The sequence below is a fragment of the Nerophis ophidion genome, linkage group LG04, assembly GCF_033978795.1.
Source record: "Nerophis ophidion isolate RoL-2023_Sa linkage group LG04, RoL_Noph_v1.0, whole genome shotgun sequence".
NCBI lineage: Eukaryota > Metazoa > Chordata > Actinopteri > Syngnathiformes > Syngnathidae > Nerophis > Nerophis ophidion.
In genome coordinates this window covers 70,192,751-70,209,889 of record NC_084614.1, presented here as the reverse complement: position 1 = coordinate 70,209,889, position 17,139 = coordinate 70,192,751, and the positions used below count along the sequence as shown (strand labels likewise).

Below are 17,139 nucleotides of genomic sequence, written 5' to 3'. Positions count from 1 at the left end.
TCCCTGTAGCTGCATCTTCCAAGTGTTTTTTGTCATCTTTAAAAACCTAAAAAAAAAAAAGACGTGTGTTCCTGTCTCATAATGATTAACAGTGTAGAATGTCAATACAGAGTTTGAACATAGAACATTTTTTTTGCAGAAAAAAACTTTGATTAAAAAAATATTGCATATATTCTTTTCTAAGTATAAATATTTCTGTGTAATTCAAAGCATTACACGAAGGGAACTCAAACAAACCAGTCTCAACCATCTTAATTCTAATTGTTCTGATATAAAACTGCATTACAGCAGGTAAAACTCCACACATCACAATTAAGTGTTTAGTATAACAATATCCTAAAGCACATATTTGGATCTTACTGGATGAAGCTACGTGTGTCAATTGTTTGAACATAACAAAATTCAGACAGCTCGCATAGATTAACTACATAAAATGCATTAGTAAATGAGCTGCATCACTGGACAATGCCAAATAAAGACATCACTGGGTATACATTAGGCACAATAATAAATAAAAGCTGAAATACAAATCTAAACTGGCCAGGGAAAAAACTAAACTTACAAAAAAATAATATATTTTAGTTGTGTCCTCATTGTCAAACTTAGTACTGCTTTTGCACAAGGAGACCACCTGGCTGTTTGTATTTTTAAGTTTTGTCCATGAAAAGTGACTTCACTGTTTCACGGTGCTAGACGCTAGTTAGTTCAGCTGCTGTTACGTTATCTGTGTTGCTTTGAATCCTCTTTGTGTTTCAGAAAGAATGTGTGCATGGACAGGGAAGCTTCTTTTTGAGCACCTAATAAATAAATGACTCGAGCAGATTTCGCACAATACTTTACCAGACTTGCCTTGTAGTGGTTTTTACCTAGGAATAGATGGTTTGCTAGTCTTTGTTGTTGCTGCATTTACCTTTTTTAGCTGTACAGATTGTGATTTTCTCCCCTTTCTCTACGACTCACTCTCGTGCTGCACACGGAGATGCCGTACTGACCTGATTTGCATATTTCTAATTGGTGGGTGTGGCCGTCCGTGTCGCAGTTTGATTGACATGACTAGACAGCCCGACCTTCACTATTTTCGCCACACAATGCCTTCGACTTTATAAGTGGGAGATTAGCCGTACAAAACACCCATTTCAAAACAAGAGGCCAACGCTTAGCAATGCGGGACGTCTGGTCACCCTATTTTTAACCTGTGGCTGCAACATTTCCATCACAATGTTGGAGAACTCTGTGGGAGTGTCTTATCTGCAGTCGTCCCCCGTCAGAGCTTTTTTTTTTCTTTGTCATGAAAAAGGGAGTTTTTGTCATGAAAAAGGGAGGTTTTTGGGTTGGTGCACTAATTGTAAGTGTATCTTGTGTTTTTTATGTTGATTTAATAAATAAAAAAATAAATAAAAAATTAAAAATGTAAATAAAAAAAATAAAAAAATTAATAAAGAATTCTTCTGCGGCCCAGTTGTTGGGGACCACTGCTCTAGATCACTAAGTTCTTCTGAGATCAATCTGTTTGCGGTTCCCAGAGTAAACTCAAATCAAGGAAAAGCATCATTCAGTCACCACGCAACAAATAGCTGGAATAATCTTCTTAAAGATGTCAGACTTTTCCCAACTCGGACTAATTTTAAAACTAGACTGAAAACTTTTGTGTTCACCTTAGCTTTCAGCTAAATCTTTTAACTTTTAACGTCCGCACTGTTTTTATTTTTATTGTCTGCATTTTAATTTTGCTTTTATTTTCTTTCATTTCACTTTGTTGTCTATGAATTACGTTCAGTCTGCCTTGAGTATGAAAAGTGCTATACAAATAAAGTTGCCTTGCCTTGCCTACATTATGATACATCACACATGAATTCATATAATTTGCCTATACATCATGTTTGAAAAGGAGTAGGAAGAAGTAAATCTTATTTAGTCCTACCCCTTTCCCATGTCAGAGCATTTACAAATACATATGTTAATTTACTGTCTTGTATTTGTAATCAGTGAATGATGAATACAGCAGTCCCTGCAATAGATAAGTCAGGATTAACATACTGAGATAAAGAAAATCTCTTTCAATAAGGTTGAAGGTATTTCTCATAATTCTTTTTCCTTGTACTTTGTAAGCACTTTTAATTTGAACAACCTCTTAAACTAGATTATATCAGTACACTACATTGTTTAACTTATTTGCTTGATGAATTTCATAGTTTAGTTCCACATACTGATGTACTAAAGGTTTTAAGTGTTGCACGTGCATACAAATGTTTTGAGTTGATTTTTCCTCTAAAGTTATATTTCTCCCCTTTAGTTGAGAATAATTGTTGTACATTCTTGGGTAGCAGGTTATAGTTTACTTTGTACATCATTTTAGCTGTTTGCAATTTTACCAAATTGTTAAGTTTCAATATTTTTGATTCATACATCTCTATATCCAACATGATGTATCAGTCTAACTGATCTCTTTTGTAACACAGTTAGTGAATGAAGAGCACATTTGTACTTATTTCCCCATATTTCTGCACAATAACTCAGATATAGTAAGTATCTTCAAGGCAGAAGTGTAATAGAAAGTAGGACTGGGCAATATATCGATATAAACGATGTATTGCAGGTTTGTCTCTGTGCGATATAGAAAATGACTATATCGTAATATTAGAATATATGTTCTCACACAGTTGCTTTTAGCTGCGGGCATTACACTACAGGCTCTTCCCACTCCTTGTGTCTCCTTCTCACAGATGCATAAAACAAGCGCACCTTCTTACATACGTCACATACTGTCGCGCGTCTAGCGTCATACGCTCTCGCCGAGCAGAGAGGTAGCAGCATGGCTAACGTTAGCTGAGGCAGGTCGAGCGGAGCGGAGCTTGTGACAATACAAGAGAGAAGGTGCGAAACTGATCACAAATGGAGGAAGAACAATCAATGCCCAAAATAAAGAGCAGGGGGTCCATCATCTGGCGGTGGTTTGGCTTCAAGTGGGAAGATATTCAGCAGACAACAGCTAAATGCAAAGTATGCAGCAGAAGTGTAACTACAAAAAGGTAGCAACACTATTAATTTGTTCTATCATTTAAAAAGTCACCCGTGAGAGAATGAAGAGTATTTAATAAATACAGTTTTGGTCAATTGACTTAGTTGGGATTTCCCTCTCTGCATGAAAGTTTAAAAAAGTAGCGTATATTAATGCAGTATGAAGAAGAATGTTTTAATGTAGACACATAGAATCATCCTACTGCTGTGATTATATGCATCAAGTGTTCATTCAAGGCCAAGGCAACATATCGTAATCAATATAGTATATTGCAATATGGCATAAAAATATTGCGATATTAATGAAAGCCAATATCACCCAGCCCTTTTAGAAATGATCAATTGATAAATGTGTCCGCATCATTCAACTTACTGTGTCATGAGCCTAAAGGGGTCCTGTTGTGCAAAGCCAACTTTTCTCACCGGTTGGTAACTCTCGTAACTGTGAAATCAAACCATAGCATGGCAGGGATATTCATAAAACTTTATTGCCTACTTCCAAACTTTCCATTTGGAATTTGAGACTGTAGTGACGTTTTATTATGTTATTTTAAGTTGTAGTTTATAAGTTCCTTCTTTTTCTCTATCCTCTTGTTGTGAGGCAGCCTGGCTCGTACGTGCACATGCATCCTCCACTGTTGCCATTTCTAATACAATATAGCATATAGTTTTAACTTAGTTGACTTGATATGGAAGCGCTAAAAGCTACAACCTGGCTGACAGGGAAAAGATGCTGTCGAAAGGGGCATCGCCGGGAGGAGGACTTTGGCATGGAGATAAAATCTGCCGCAAAACCAGAGACAGCCAAAAAGCGAGACCAATTCGCCCCTTTTTTGTCCAGAAATAGTCAGAAAATGCATGTAATGCATCCTAAGTTAAACAAACTGTATGCAATAAAATGTGAGAATATGTTGATTTCAAAGTGTCTCTAATGCCATTTTTTGTTTGCATCTTGTCACAAAGCGGGTGTTGAGTCACCAAGATGACACGGCGCTGCTGAAGGCCTATATTGTAGAGTGGAGGAAGTTCTTCACACAGTGCGATATCCTGCCCAAGCCTTTTTGCCAACTGGAGATTACGCTGATGGGAAAGCAGGGCAGCAACAAGAAGTCCAATGTTGAGGACAGTATCGTCCGCAAGGTGAGAGACCGAACTGACCACGACTAATCTAACGCGGCGTTGTACATGAATGACCTCTATCCACCGACTTTGTCCTGCAGCTGATGCTGGACACGTGGAACGAGTCCATCTTTTCCAACATCAAGAACAGATTACAAGACAGTGCAATGAAGCTGGTCCATGCTGAGCGGCTAGGGGAAGCCTTCGATTCGCAGCTGGTCATCGGAGTACGGGAGTCCTATGGTGAGCAATGCACATTTATTCCATGATCACACTGTGGATCGCTTTATCATTTACAACATCAATTCTATCTCATCTAAAAAATAATAATAAAACTGTTCACACAAAGTAAATTAAATAAGGTTAAGCTTCCATTTTAAATCTTGTGGTCAACATTACACATTCTTTTTTTCATTTAAATGTTTGGAATTTCCATATTACAAAACAAAAAGCGCCTTGAATAAAACCTTTATTAAATGTATACTAATTTTTGTAACATTTTAATTTTCTCAAATCATTCAAGTGTTAAAAGATGAACCTCTGCTTATTTTAAGACATTTTAAGATTTAAAAGCGAGACCCTTGTTTAGTTACTGTTTTTTTATTTGTATTTATTGTCACACAAGTGTAGAAAAAAAACTAACCAATAAGTATTGCCTTAATGGGTGTGTGACACACTCACTGGTTTTATTGACACTGCTCTGATACTTTGTGTTTCGAAATGGCTCCATCTGCTGGATTAAAATGTCACAAAATTTGACCTGCAAATAAAATTAATATATATATATATATTTTTTCAAACCATTAGCTTTGTAGAAAATAATATGGATCAAGCAATTCTGGTCAGTGAACCAAAAGAACAAGAAAGGAATATTCACCTTATTTGACGCTATAAAAGAAAAATCCATTGCGCTTGATGATGGTGACTAAAGCCGATATCAAATGCGGCAGGTCACTCCCCTGACTTAATTTTCTATGAGCTGTCACCTGTGAGCTGAAATAAACTCTTCCTCATAAACACTGTTTCACACTTCACAGTCAAGTGACACAACAGCTGTATCGATCACATGTTTTCTTCTTAAAGTGACACACATCCTTGAACGCACTCGATGCTTCAGTATCATTTGACCCATCACTACTAACCGCTGTCCCCCTTCTCAGGTTCTTCTTTTGTTGTTCTGTTATTTGAGTTGCAAAACAAGGCTCAAGTAAATCCTTGGGCAAAGTGTTATTTTTAGGGTTTGTTAAAAACGTGTTAAAACACTTTTAACTGTTAAAATACATATAAAGTATGTCTAATTTTAATTTTGTTGTGTTTCTATCGATGTCATCTCTTTGTGGCTGCAGTAAATCTGTGCTCCAATCCCGATGACAAGCTGCAGATCTACAGAGACAACTTCGAAAAGGCCTACATGGACTCGACCGAGCGCTTCTACAGAACTCAGGCGCCCGCCTATCTGCAGCAGAACGGCGTCCAAAACTACATGAAATATGTGAGTGTCGCACAGGCTGGGATCTTTTAATAAACATATATGTGGAGCGCTGTATGAATACACATTGTCAACCTGTCATCAGGCTGATTCCAAGTTGAGGGAAGAGGAGAAACGTGCACTACGATACTTGGAGACGAGGCGTGACTGCAACTCTGTACAAGCAGTGAGTACTTTGTAACGTATTTTCCGGATCATAGGGCGCACCGCCGATGGTTTATTTTTGATCTTTTTTTATATATTAGGCGCACCGGATTAAAGGGCGCATTAAAGGAGTCATATTATTATAATTTTTTTCTAAATTGAAAACACTTTTTTGCGGTCAATACATAACATGCAACTGTAGTTCTTTGGTCAGATCATCTTCAATCCGCTTTCTGAGAGTCTATTCCAATTGCGCTGTTTTGTGGGCTGTCCTTTTTACGTGGCTCACCTTCGGCAGCGTCTTCTCACCATCATTTTATAAAATCTGTAGAATCTATAAGATTAAGAATACAGATTGTAGGCATTTTGTTATCGCAGTTTTGTGGGAGATTTGCTTCAACGTCTGCTCTGAAGAACATGTGGGCGAGCAATGGAAGCCATAAGTGGTGGAACATTGACCTAGATTCCAAAGACATTATTGTCACCTGTTTTATGCTTATTTGTGAACTTTTTATTTTGCAACTGTCTAGTTTGGCAAATAGTTATGACACTTATTCCAATTTGATTAAGTATTGGTCGGATGAACGTGACCAAACCATTTATACTGCAGTTACATTAGATACATACACGATTTATATCCACAAACAAAAGAGGCCTGGGTCTGATTTAGAAAAAAATGTAATTGCACTATTCATCCATCCATCCATTTTCTACCGCTTATTCCCTTTTCGGGGCCGCAGGGGGCGCTGGCGCCTATCTCAGCTACAATCGGGCGGACGGCGGGGTACACCCTGGACAAGTCGCCACCTCATCGCAGGGCCAACACAGATAGACAGATAACATTCACACTCACATTCACACACTAGGGCCAATTTAGTGTTGCCAATCAACCTATCCCCAGGTGCATGTCTTTGGAAGTGGGAGGAAGCCGGAGTACCCGGAGGGAACCCACGCATTCACGGGGAGAACATGCAAACTCCACACAGAAAGATCCCGAGCCTGGATTTGAACCCAGGACTGCAGGACCTTCGTGTTGTGAGGCAGACACACTAACCCCTCTTCCACCGTGAAGCCATTGCACTATTCAGATACAGGCAAAAAAAATCGTCATTGACCTTTGTGAACAACGCCTAGTGTGTAATAAGTATAATGCTTACAGTATGAACAAACACTGTTTAGGGCTCAACAAAAGACAAGACTGGCACATTGAACTTTAGGGGACCGATTATGCAAAACCAACTTTTCTTACCTATTGATGGCTGTTTTTGTGTATTAAGTATTTGCATACATCCCGAAAATGTGAAATGAAACCATGGAGGCATTGCAGAGATATTTACAAAACAAGCTTGCCTTCCTCCATACTTCCTTTAAACGACTGGTTTGGAATTTGAACAACTTAGCGTACAGTTTTAAATCATATCCGTCAGTAGACTCCATATGGAAGCGCTGAAAACACCAAAAAAAAGATGGCGGGGAGATGACGGTGGCGAAGTGAAGCCACGTAAATAAGACAGCCCACAAAACGGCGCATCTTGAAGAGACGAGCATAATACATGCAACATTTTGACCAAAGCTCATTACATGTTACGTAGACCACAAGGAAGTGTTTTATATGTAGAAAAAAATCATAATACGACCCCTTTAAATAAAACAATTGTTAACACTCAAACAACATACACATTAACACACATGTGCACTCATGTACAGTAAACACAGTGCCATCATAAGGCCCCCTGAAACCCTCAGTTAAACAAAGAGAACATCCCTGTAAACTTTGCTTGCACTGTCCGTAACACTAGTGTAGGTCTGGGCAATATGGACCAAAACTCATATCCCGATATATCTCGCCTGAATATCGATATATGATACACATCCTGATATTTCTTTCATTAAGTGAAGTTGGACAAAGTTAAGGCCTAAATACGTGTGTCAAGTTGTTTTATTGAAACACTTAACATAAGTAACTTTTTTGACATTTTTAAGTTTCATGCACTGATGCGCATTGGAAAAATATTAAATAAAAAAGCCTTATGAGAAATAATCTAAGAAAAATACATTTTAATCTTCAATCTTGTTAAAGCAAACCTTGAGCATTGCTCAATTATTCAGCTGACAAAAACACAAAAGAACAAAATATGAAATAAAGTGCCTGGTTTAGGAGGACATCTTTTAACGTAATGAATACATAGTTGCAAATGAGACTCTAACTGGACAACATTTATTATCAACACAGTTTTAAATGTTAAAAAAATAGCATTTATTATTGCATAAACATACTTAAAAATACCAAAAAATGGTACTGTTGAATACCGATATTGATATAAATGTGAAATGTATCCATCTTTAATGTCCTGATACTTTTGTGCACGTGCATCTCCACACTGTGTTTGTGCTTCCCAGCTGATGGAGTGTTGCGTCAACGCGTTGGTGACGTCGTTCAAGGAGACCATCTTAGCAGAGTGTCCGGGCATGATCAAAAGGAATGAAACAGATAGTAAGTACCAAAAGCTTCCAGAAATTTGTTATGATTTGTTTGTTTCATACATGTTTACCAAGTTACATTAAGGAACAACACGTGATTACATTTGCACAATTAAACATATCCTAAGAGGAGTAAACTCCATGTATCCATCCATCCATCCATCCATCGATCCTTTTTCTACCGCTTATTCCCTTTGGGGTCGAGGGGGGCACTGGTGGCTATCTCAGCTACAATCGGGCGGAAGGCGTTGTACACCCTGGACAAGTCGCCACCTCATCGCAGGGCCAACACAGATAGACAGACAATATTCACCCCTGCTGTAGATGATGGTATATATGTACAAAATAAACCACATGATGTTAGTACATCAATCGAGGAAAATTATCAAACTACATACATGGCATACTGTAATTTGATTTTGATATTTTTTTGTCTTGATTGATTGAAAATGACCACCATTGAGTTGACTGATGAACATTATCACATTCATTTAGAAAATATAAATAACGTCAAATAAAGATAGAATACTATTACAAATAAAGATAAAATACTATTAACCTCAACATGTAAGTGTAAAAAAACAACAACATTATGATTTGTACATTTCAGAATGTGTTTCTTCTATTTTTAAACACAGAAAAAAATCTGAAGGTGTCTTTATTTTTAAGTTACCAGTCAGGCCCACTTGGGAGTAGATTTTTCTCCATGTGGCCCCCGATCTAAAATGAGTTTGACACCTCTGATGTAAATGTTATATTTTTATCAACATGTGATAGCAGGGACGCTGTCATTCAAAACTATGCTGTTACATTACTAATGATTAATGTAACTATAGCTGAAAAAATAGTACAATAGCAATAGGAAAGCCTATTCATCCCTGAACACCATGGAGTTCATGTAGGCTTTATGATGCAGTTACAATATTAGATCTACTATCAGAGACAGAAATTATTCATTTAACATAATGTCCTTTTTTGCTGCTTCAAGACAGAAAAACAGAAAAAGGTAAAGTGAAATAACTTAGTTGTTAACTGTAGGTCAATAATGCTTGTCTTTCTCTCAGACAGACAGGGCTTTGCTGTCCGTAACACACACACACGCACGCAATCATGCAAGCACCGCAAAATGAGCAAACTTGACGCTAAAATCTAATTAGCCTTCACCTAAAGGACAGCAAGCGAGCTGAGCAACCGCTTATATTTCTGGAACGTCAACGGGCTCATAGTGATGTTACTAGTAGTTGACTGGGAGGTGTTTATTATAATTTGGGGAGAGTCAGCTCCATTATGCTAACCTGCGAAACACATTTCTGCTAACCCGCACCGTCACTCCTCTCTGCCTGCCTCTGCCGTGATCACTGACTTCATGCGCTCTGAATATTCACTGCTGATTGGCTATTACCGCTCTGAATGCGCACTGCTGATTAATTGTTACTGCTCTGCTTGTAACTAGGGTTGGGTATCGTTTGAAAATCGAACGATTCCGATTCTTTGTTTCGATTCCGATTCCTGACGATTCTCGATTCCGATTCTTTGTTTTTTTTTTTAAATAAAAATAAAGCCAGGGTCAAAAAAAAGTTTAGGATATTTTAAATGAGCTAGCTAACCTACAGTCTTTCTGAATGAAATAGTCAGACATTCTCCGTCAATTTTAATTTTTAATTCTATTAACTTTTTATGAACTTTACTATAAATTCCTCACAGGGCTGTTTTCAACTAGAATATACATATCAAATCTATGAACTTGAATATAAATATTATAAATTATGAATACATTTTCACAGGGGTACACTTTCATCAAGAGAGCTTCATTTTTGAAAACCTCATGAAAACACATTTACACATAAGTGTATGATGCTGCAGGAAACCTCATGAAAACACATTTACACACACAAGTGTATGATGCTGCAGGTACTTAAACATGTTACCGTGCTCCCACTGATGGGTTAACCTGGTGCAGAAAAGCAAATAAACAATAAGAAACAACTTGCAAAACCCAGTCCAAATTAGCAGCAGGTACAGTATAAAATCAGAGACAGTTCTTGTTTAGGAAAATGACCATATCCGCCTTCTCAGGCAGGATGCGTGAGCGTTCTGGACGGATAGTGTCTCCTGTCAAAGACGGGACACACCTTTATTTGTACTCCATGAACTCGGAGGTGCTTCATCATGTTCGACATGCACCCTCTTAAGCACGAAACAATCCTGTCGCACGTGTTACATTTCGCCGATATCTCATTTTTTTTAGTAAAATAAAGCCACACTTTCGACCGTCGACGCCCGCTATCCATGCTTGACTGACTCGCTCGGCTACATAGGCTCGGCTATGTTAACACGTCCGGCGGTGGGCGCTTCTTTGTTGGTGTTCAGCGGCTTCTTCTTCCGGGTAGGCGGTCTTATTCTTTTTTTCCGGTCGGCGGACTGGGTATCGAAACTAGGAATCGAAATTCAAACTTTTGAACGATTCCGGGAGAATCGGAAAGTTAGTCCTGGTTCCAATCGATACTCGATACCCAACCCTAAGTGTAACCAATCAGATAGTTGTGTGGGTGGGACAATGCTGGGTGCTGCAGAGACGTACTAACAGAGGCAGAGGCAGTACAAAGGGTAGCAGCTTGTTAAGACTTTAGTTAAGCACCAAATGATAATACAAAAATACATTTAATAAAGTCAAATACAAATAAGGCAAGAAGAGAAGTATCCTACTATTCTCTTTTGTAAAGTAAATCTGAACAGCCGATATGGGCATCTACATCAACTATATCATTTCCCTGAGAAGCTGTACAGGAGAAAAAAAATAAAAAATTCTAAATAAAAAATATGTATATATATATATATATATTTTTTAAAAGAGTTTACTTTAGGCCGTGGCTCTTTGTTGTTAAGGCGGCTACAACAAAGCGCTGCGGGAAACCCTGCCAGTACATCTCAATATGTAAATAGAAAGCAAGCACAATGAGACTATACATATTGGTTCAAGAATGTCTACAATTCATAAATAATGCCTAGATATACATAAAGTAATAACTTGTAAATGATAGTCTATGGATTGAATGTATTATTTACTATTGGGGATTATTTCTGTTACTATTAAAGAGTTGCTACAATCAACTTTAGCTAAGAAGTTGTCTTTTTTATTTCCCTGTAGTCAAGATTTAGGTGATTAATTTTCAATGTTTGTCCCGTTCCTTCATGTCTTTGACAACAACTTCTTTGACTTCATCCTGTCCTCCATTTGACTTCATTTAGATGTTTCAATGTCCTCAATGCCCCCCTGCTTCCTCAACTGGCGTGCTTTCTTGGCGATGTCAGTGTTGCATTTTGTCAGATGTTCATTTTTCTGTAGACATTGGTTCTTTTCAGCTTGACTTTCCTCCTCAGCATACTGACCTTGCATTTTTTGTCGATGAAATTTGTGATGATGAAAGCTATTCTTACTGGACAATAGCGGGATTTCAATTGCAGTTTTAAGCTAAATAAAAGCTATATTTTTAAAATGACGACAAAGTACAGGCTTTATTATATATGTTTTTAGTATAATATTTATTTCCTGTAAACAACACATTGAACATAAATTGTTGTCAGGACTGGACTCTGCACCTTACCTCCTTGTGCACTATTTTTATTTTTATTTTCTTCCTATGTATTGCATATTTTGTAGACTGTCGCACAGATACCTGTCAGGTTCAAACACTGATGACATCTATTAATCAGACAAGAAGCAAGGAACCAGGCAGAGACAGAGTTCAATAGGGCTCATGAGGAGAATGCGGGCACTGCACACTTAGTCACAGTCTCTCCCTACGCCCTAAGGTTTAGCTCCCGCATTCCTCTTTTTATTCAGAATTCTATAGTCAACATCACTGAGGCTCCCTCTAAAAAGAGTGGTCACATATATTATGCAAAGCAGGTCCAGGACGCACAGTACGTGACGGAATGTGATTTCGCCTTGTCCCCGCTTCGTCTGCGTGTTGTCATCTTATCTTCGTTGAATTCCTTGAAGTCTCTGTCTCGTCTGCGTGCTGTCATCCCATCCCTGCCGAGGTCCCTGAAGTCCTCGGGTGCCAGCGAGCCAAAACAAAGATAACATCTGTGGCTGAGGCCACCCCTCAGACTAGAAGTTTTGTCCTTGCATAGATTAGAAAAAAGTCTAACTTGAGCACATTAGCTAATAACAAAAGCAACGGACTTTAAGCATACTAAAGTTAGTGTGATAATATATACATAATTGTTCCAACAGTTCCCTCCTGTTTATCACATAACTTCCCCAGAATCTTCTTATCCCTAATAACTTATTTTTGCGATTTACAGTTAATAATTTAACATCATTTTCTCCACCAGGGTCTGGAAATAAATAATGAACCCTGTACAGATAGGTATCCCCGTCATCAGATTCATCTTTCTTGTCGTCAGCCAGAGGGTGCATTTGAACATTTCTATCATCTGCTGGGTTTATCGCTGTGGTAATCAGATGGTTAAGCAGAGAACGCAGACGTGGAATACAAGAACATCCACACAACGTCAGTATTGCTGCAAATACAGCCATGGATACTAGAATTGATGATACCACATCCAACCATCCATCCCACATAGATGAGTGCTTATTCATGTTACCGTTTGAGGGTGCGAAGGTCCTCCAGTGCTCTGGTCAGGCTATCTTCCCCATCAGTGTAGTTTGGTATGAAGTGCAACACTGTTCACCCTATATTGCGCACACATCTCCTTTTTCCGCTAACCACATGTCTGGCGCCATACGGTTTTGAAAGGTCATAAGGGAGGTTGCGGCGAGTTGATCAGGGATGACTTCAAGTCGGGCCTTTGTCCAATTTCCTAATCTCTGTACGTTGTAGTGGACAAAGTTTATTCTGTCAACATTCTTGTTAATCGTACACCACCGGCAAACGGATGATTCGAATCCAGCTGCAACTTGATTTGCCATTTTGTACTCGTCGGGTACACCTCTGGGGACACCTATTGCATCGATATAAGTTAGATCTCCAACACATTGCCAGTTTAAATCCCCCGTAGTTCTTTTCCAATGTTAAGGTATCAAACTGTTCAGGCGTGTTAACAATTCCATCCATCCATCCATCTTCTTCCGCTTATCCGAGGTCGGGTCGCGGGGGCAGCAGCCTAAGCAGGGAAGCCCAGACTTCCCTCTCCCCAGCCACTTCGTCTAGCTCTTCCCGGGGGATCCTGAGGCGTTCCCAGGCCAGTCGGGAGACATAGTCTTCCCAACGTGTCCTGGGTCTTCCCCGTGGCCTCCTACCGGTTGGACGTGCCCTAAACACCTCCCTAGGGAGGCGTTCGGGTGGCATCCTGACCAGATGCCCGAACCACCTCATCTGGCTCCTCTCGATGTGGAGGAGCAGCGGCTTTACTTTGAGTTCCTCCCGGATGGCAGAGCTTCTCACCCTATCTCTAAGGGAGAGCCCCGCCACACGGCGGAGGAAACTCATTTCGGCCGCTTGTACCCGTGATCTTATCCTTTCGGTCATGACCCAAAGCTCATGACCATAGGTGAGGATGGGAACGTAGATCGACCGGTAAATTGAGAGCTTTGCCTTCCGGCTCAGATCGGTACAACGTCCGCATTACTGAAGACGCCGCACCGATCCGCCTGTCGATCTCACGATCCACTCTTCCCCCACTCGTGAACAAGACTCCTAGGTAGTTGAACTCCTCCACTTGGGGCAGGGTCTCCTCCCCAACCCGGAGATGGCACTCCACCCTTTTCCGGGAGAGAACCATGGACTCGGATTTGGAGGTGCTGATTCTCATTCCGGCCGCTTCACACTCGGCTGCGAACCGATCCAGTGAGAGCTGAAGATCCCGGCCAGATGAAGCCATCAGGACCACATCGTCTGCAAAAAGCAGAGACCTAATCCCGCGGCCACCAAACCGGAACCCCTCAATGCCTTGACTGCGCCTAGAAATTCTGTCCATAAAGGTTATGAACAGAATCGGTGACAAAGGGCAACCTTGGCGGGATCCAACCCTCACTGGAAACGTGTCCGACTTACTGCCAGCAATGCGAACCAAGCTCTGACACTGATCGTACAGGGATCGGACTGCCATAATAAGACAGTCCGATACCCCATACTCTCTGAGCACTCCCCACAGGACTTCCCGAGGGACACGGTCGAATGCCTTCTCCAAGTCCACAAAGCACATGTAGACTGGTTGGGCAAACTCCCATGCACCCTCAAGAACCCTGCCGAGAGTATAGAGCTGGTCCACAGTTCCACGACCAGGACGAAAACCACACTGTTCCTCCTGAATCCGAGGTTCAACTATCCGGCGTAGCCTCCTCTCCAGTACACCTGAATAAACCTTACCGGGAAGGCTGAGGAGTGTGATCCCACGATAGTTGGAACACACCCTCCGGTCCCCCTTCTTAAAGAGAGGGACCACCACCCCGGTCTGCCAATCCAGAGGTACCGCCCCCGATGTCCACGCGATGCTGCAGAGTCTTGTCAACCAAGACAGCCCCACAGCATCCAGAGCCTTAAGGAACTCCGGGCGGATCTCATCCACCCCTGGGGCCTTGCCACCGAGGAGCTTTTTAACTACCTCAGCAACCTCAGCCCCAGAAATAGGAGAGTCCACCACAGATTCCCCAGGCACTGCTTCCTCATAGGAAGACGTGTTGGTGGGATTGAGGAGGTCTTCAAAGTATTCCTTCCACCTATCCACAACATCCGCAGTTGAGGTCAGCAGAACACCATCCGCACCATACACGGTGTTGACAGTGCACTGCTTCCCCTTCCTGAGGCGGCGGATGGTGGTCCAGAATCGCTTCGAAGCCATCCGGAAGTCATTTTCCATGGCTTCCCCAAACTCTTCCCATGTCCGAGTTTTTGCCTCTGTGACCGCTGAAGCTGCACACCGCTTCGCCTGTCGGTACCTGTCCACTGCCTCTGGAGTCCTATGAGCCAAAAGAACCCGGTAGGACTCCTTCTTCAGCTTGACGGCATCCCTCACCGCTGGTGTCCACCAGCGGGTTCTAGGATTACCGCCACGACAAGCACCAACTACCTTGCGGCCACAGCTCCGATCAGCCGCCTCGACAATAGAGGTGCGGAACATGGTCCACTCGGACTCAATGTCCCGCACCTCCCTCGTGACATGTTCAAAGTTCCTCCGGAGGTGGGAATTGAAACTTTCTCTGACAGGAGACTCTGCCAGACGTTCCAGGCAAACCCTCACAATGCGTTTGGGCCTCCCAGGTCTGTCCGGCATCCTCCCCCACCATCGCAGCCAACTCACCACCAGGTGGTGATCGGTAGAAAGCTCCGCCCCTCTCTTTACCCGAGTGTCCAAAACATGAGGCCGCAAATCCGATGACACAACTACAAAGTCGATCATGGAACTGTTAACAATTCTCATACAAATATTAATACATTTACTATGTGTAAGCAGTTCTCTGATGATAAGATTTCCAATAAAGTTCTATCTATCTATCTATCTATCTATCTATCTATCTATCTATCTATCTATCTATCTATCTATCTATCTATCTATCTATCTATCTATCTATCTATCTATCTATCTATCTATCTATCTATCTATCTATCTATCTAACGGTTGTCTAGAGCCTAGCATGTTAGGGCAGGTGTAATTTCACTTTTTTCACATGTTTATCAAATATTAGTTTCTGCTTTGTTTCTTTGGTTTCAGGGTAGACTTTGTCCCATGTAGTGCAATTCCATTAAGGAGTTGTTTTGCTGATTACTTCAATTACATTTTTTTTTTTACTCATAAATGCCGGGATTATCTTGAGTTATGGTCTGGGGCTTAGGCATACAACACAATCAGTTTTAGCAGCCTTTCCCACTTGCTCCGCCATGAGTAACCAATTAATAGCCAAATGAGGAATCAATTATTACACAACAATTGTTATTTTAAACCATTCATCCACACCATTAAATCTTACGCTTACAACTGTGACTCCAGCGCGTTTAGTATAGGTGTTCACTCTGGGTTTTTCGGTGTTGCGCATGGTTTGATTTATGCAAACAATCACTGGGAAATATGGGTCTAGTCCACTTGACCATGCCCATAATTTGAAACGCCATCTGGATGTGTTGAACAGTGTGGCATTGGGTGGTCTATTTTGTCTATCAGGGAGTGATATGGTTAACACTAGATTTGGTCCTTGATGTTTCAGAGTTATTCGACTTTTAAAGAACTTAGCTTCTTCACAGTAGTTCATTCATTCATTCACTCATTCATTCATTCAATATCAATAGACAATTAAACTTTAGCAACTAAACACAAATTTACACACCTATGCTTGACAAGTAACATGATGAAGAAAATCTTATATTTCCTGCCCCCTTCAACATAATAAGTAGTCTTTACTTAAAGGCCTACTGAAACCCACTACTACGTTTAAATAAGAAAATCGCATTTCAGTAGGCCTTTAATGGATAGCCCAGATTCAAAAGCATACAAACCAAACAAATACATCCAAATACAACAATAAATAATAATATACACCTCACGGGATGACACAAAACAAATACAAAACCAGACAAAAAATAAGTGGAATAATAAATATAATATATAATATAATATAATATATGTAGTGACCAGTGTCCATTTTCCCCCGTATAGTATGGCCTGTGAGGTACCACCAGTGATTTGGCCACTCTGTTAATGTGGTGGAAATCCTTTTAAGTTTCTTTTAGGAAGTAGTGTTGTATTGGTGGTATTGGGAGCTACCGTAAACATCAGTGATTCATTGCAGGCCCACGAGACTATCCATGGGACACAGGCTGTTATATTTGGACCTTGGTTTTAGGATCAGATCTATTGAACAGACTGCATAGGCTGTTGTTCTTGCCTTAGCTTTTCCTGTTTGTCGTTTAAAGCGGCTGTACTTG

The 17,139-nt window shown here is 40.6% G+C and overlaps 1 protein-coding gene across 2 annotated transcripts in view; it reads left to right on the top strand.

The window, feature by feature from the left end:
• LOC133551816 (cullin-5) overlaps positions 1–17,139 on the top strand; it is a 57,356-nt gene that overhangs the window by 21,434 nt on the left and 18,783 nt on the right. For both annotated transcript variants that reach the window (XM_061898930.1, XM_061898928.1), the window contains exons 4-8: positions 3,982–4,158; positions 4,239–4,380; positions 5,484–5,629; positions 5,712–5,792; positions 8,171–8,264. In XM_061898930.1, coding sequence (XP_061754914.1) covers positions 3,982–4,158; positions 4,239–4,380; positions 5,484–5,629; positions 5,712–5,792; positions 8,171–8,264 — 640 coding nt within the window. The remainder of the gene's footprint in view (positions 1–3,981; positions 4,159–4,238; positions 4,381–5,483; positions 5,630–5,711; positions 5,793–8,170; positions 8,265–17,139) is intronic.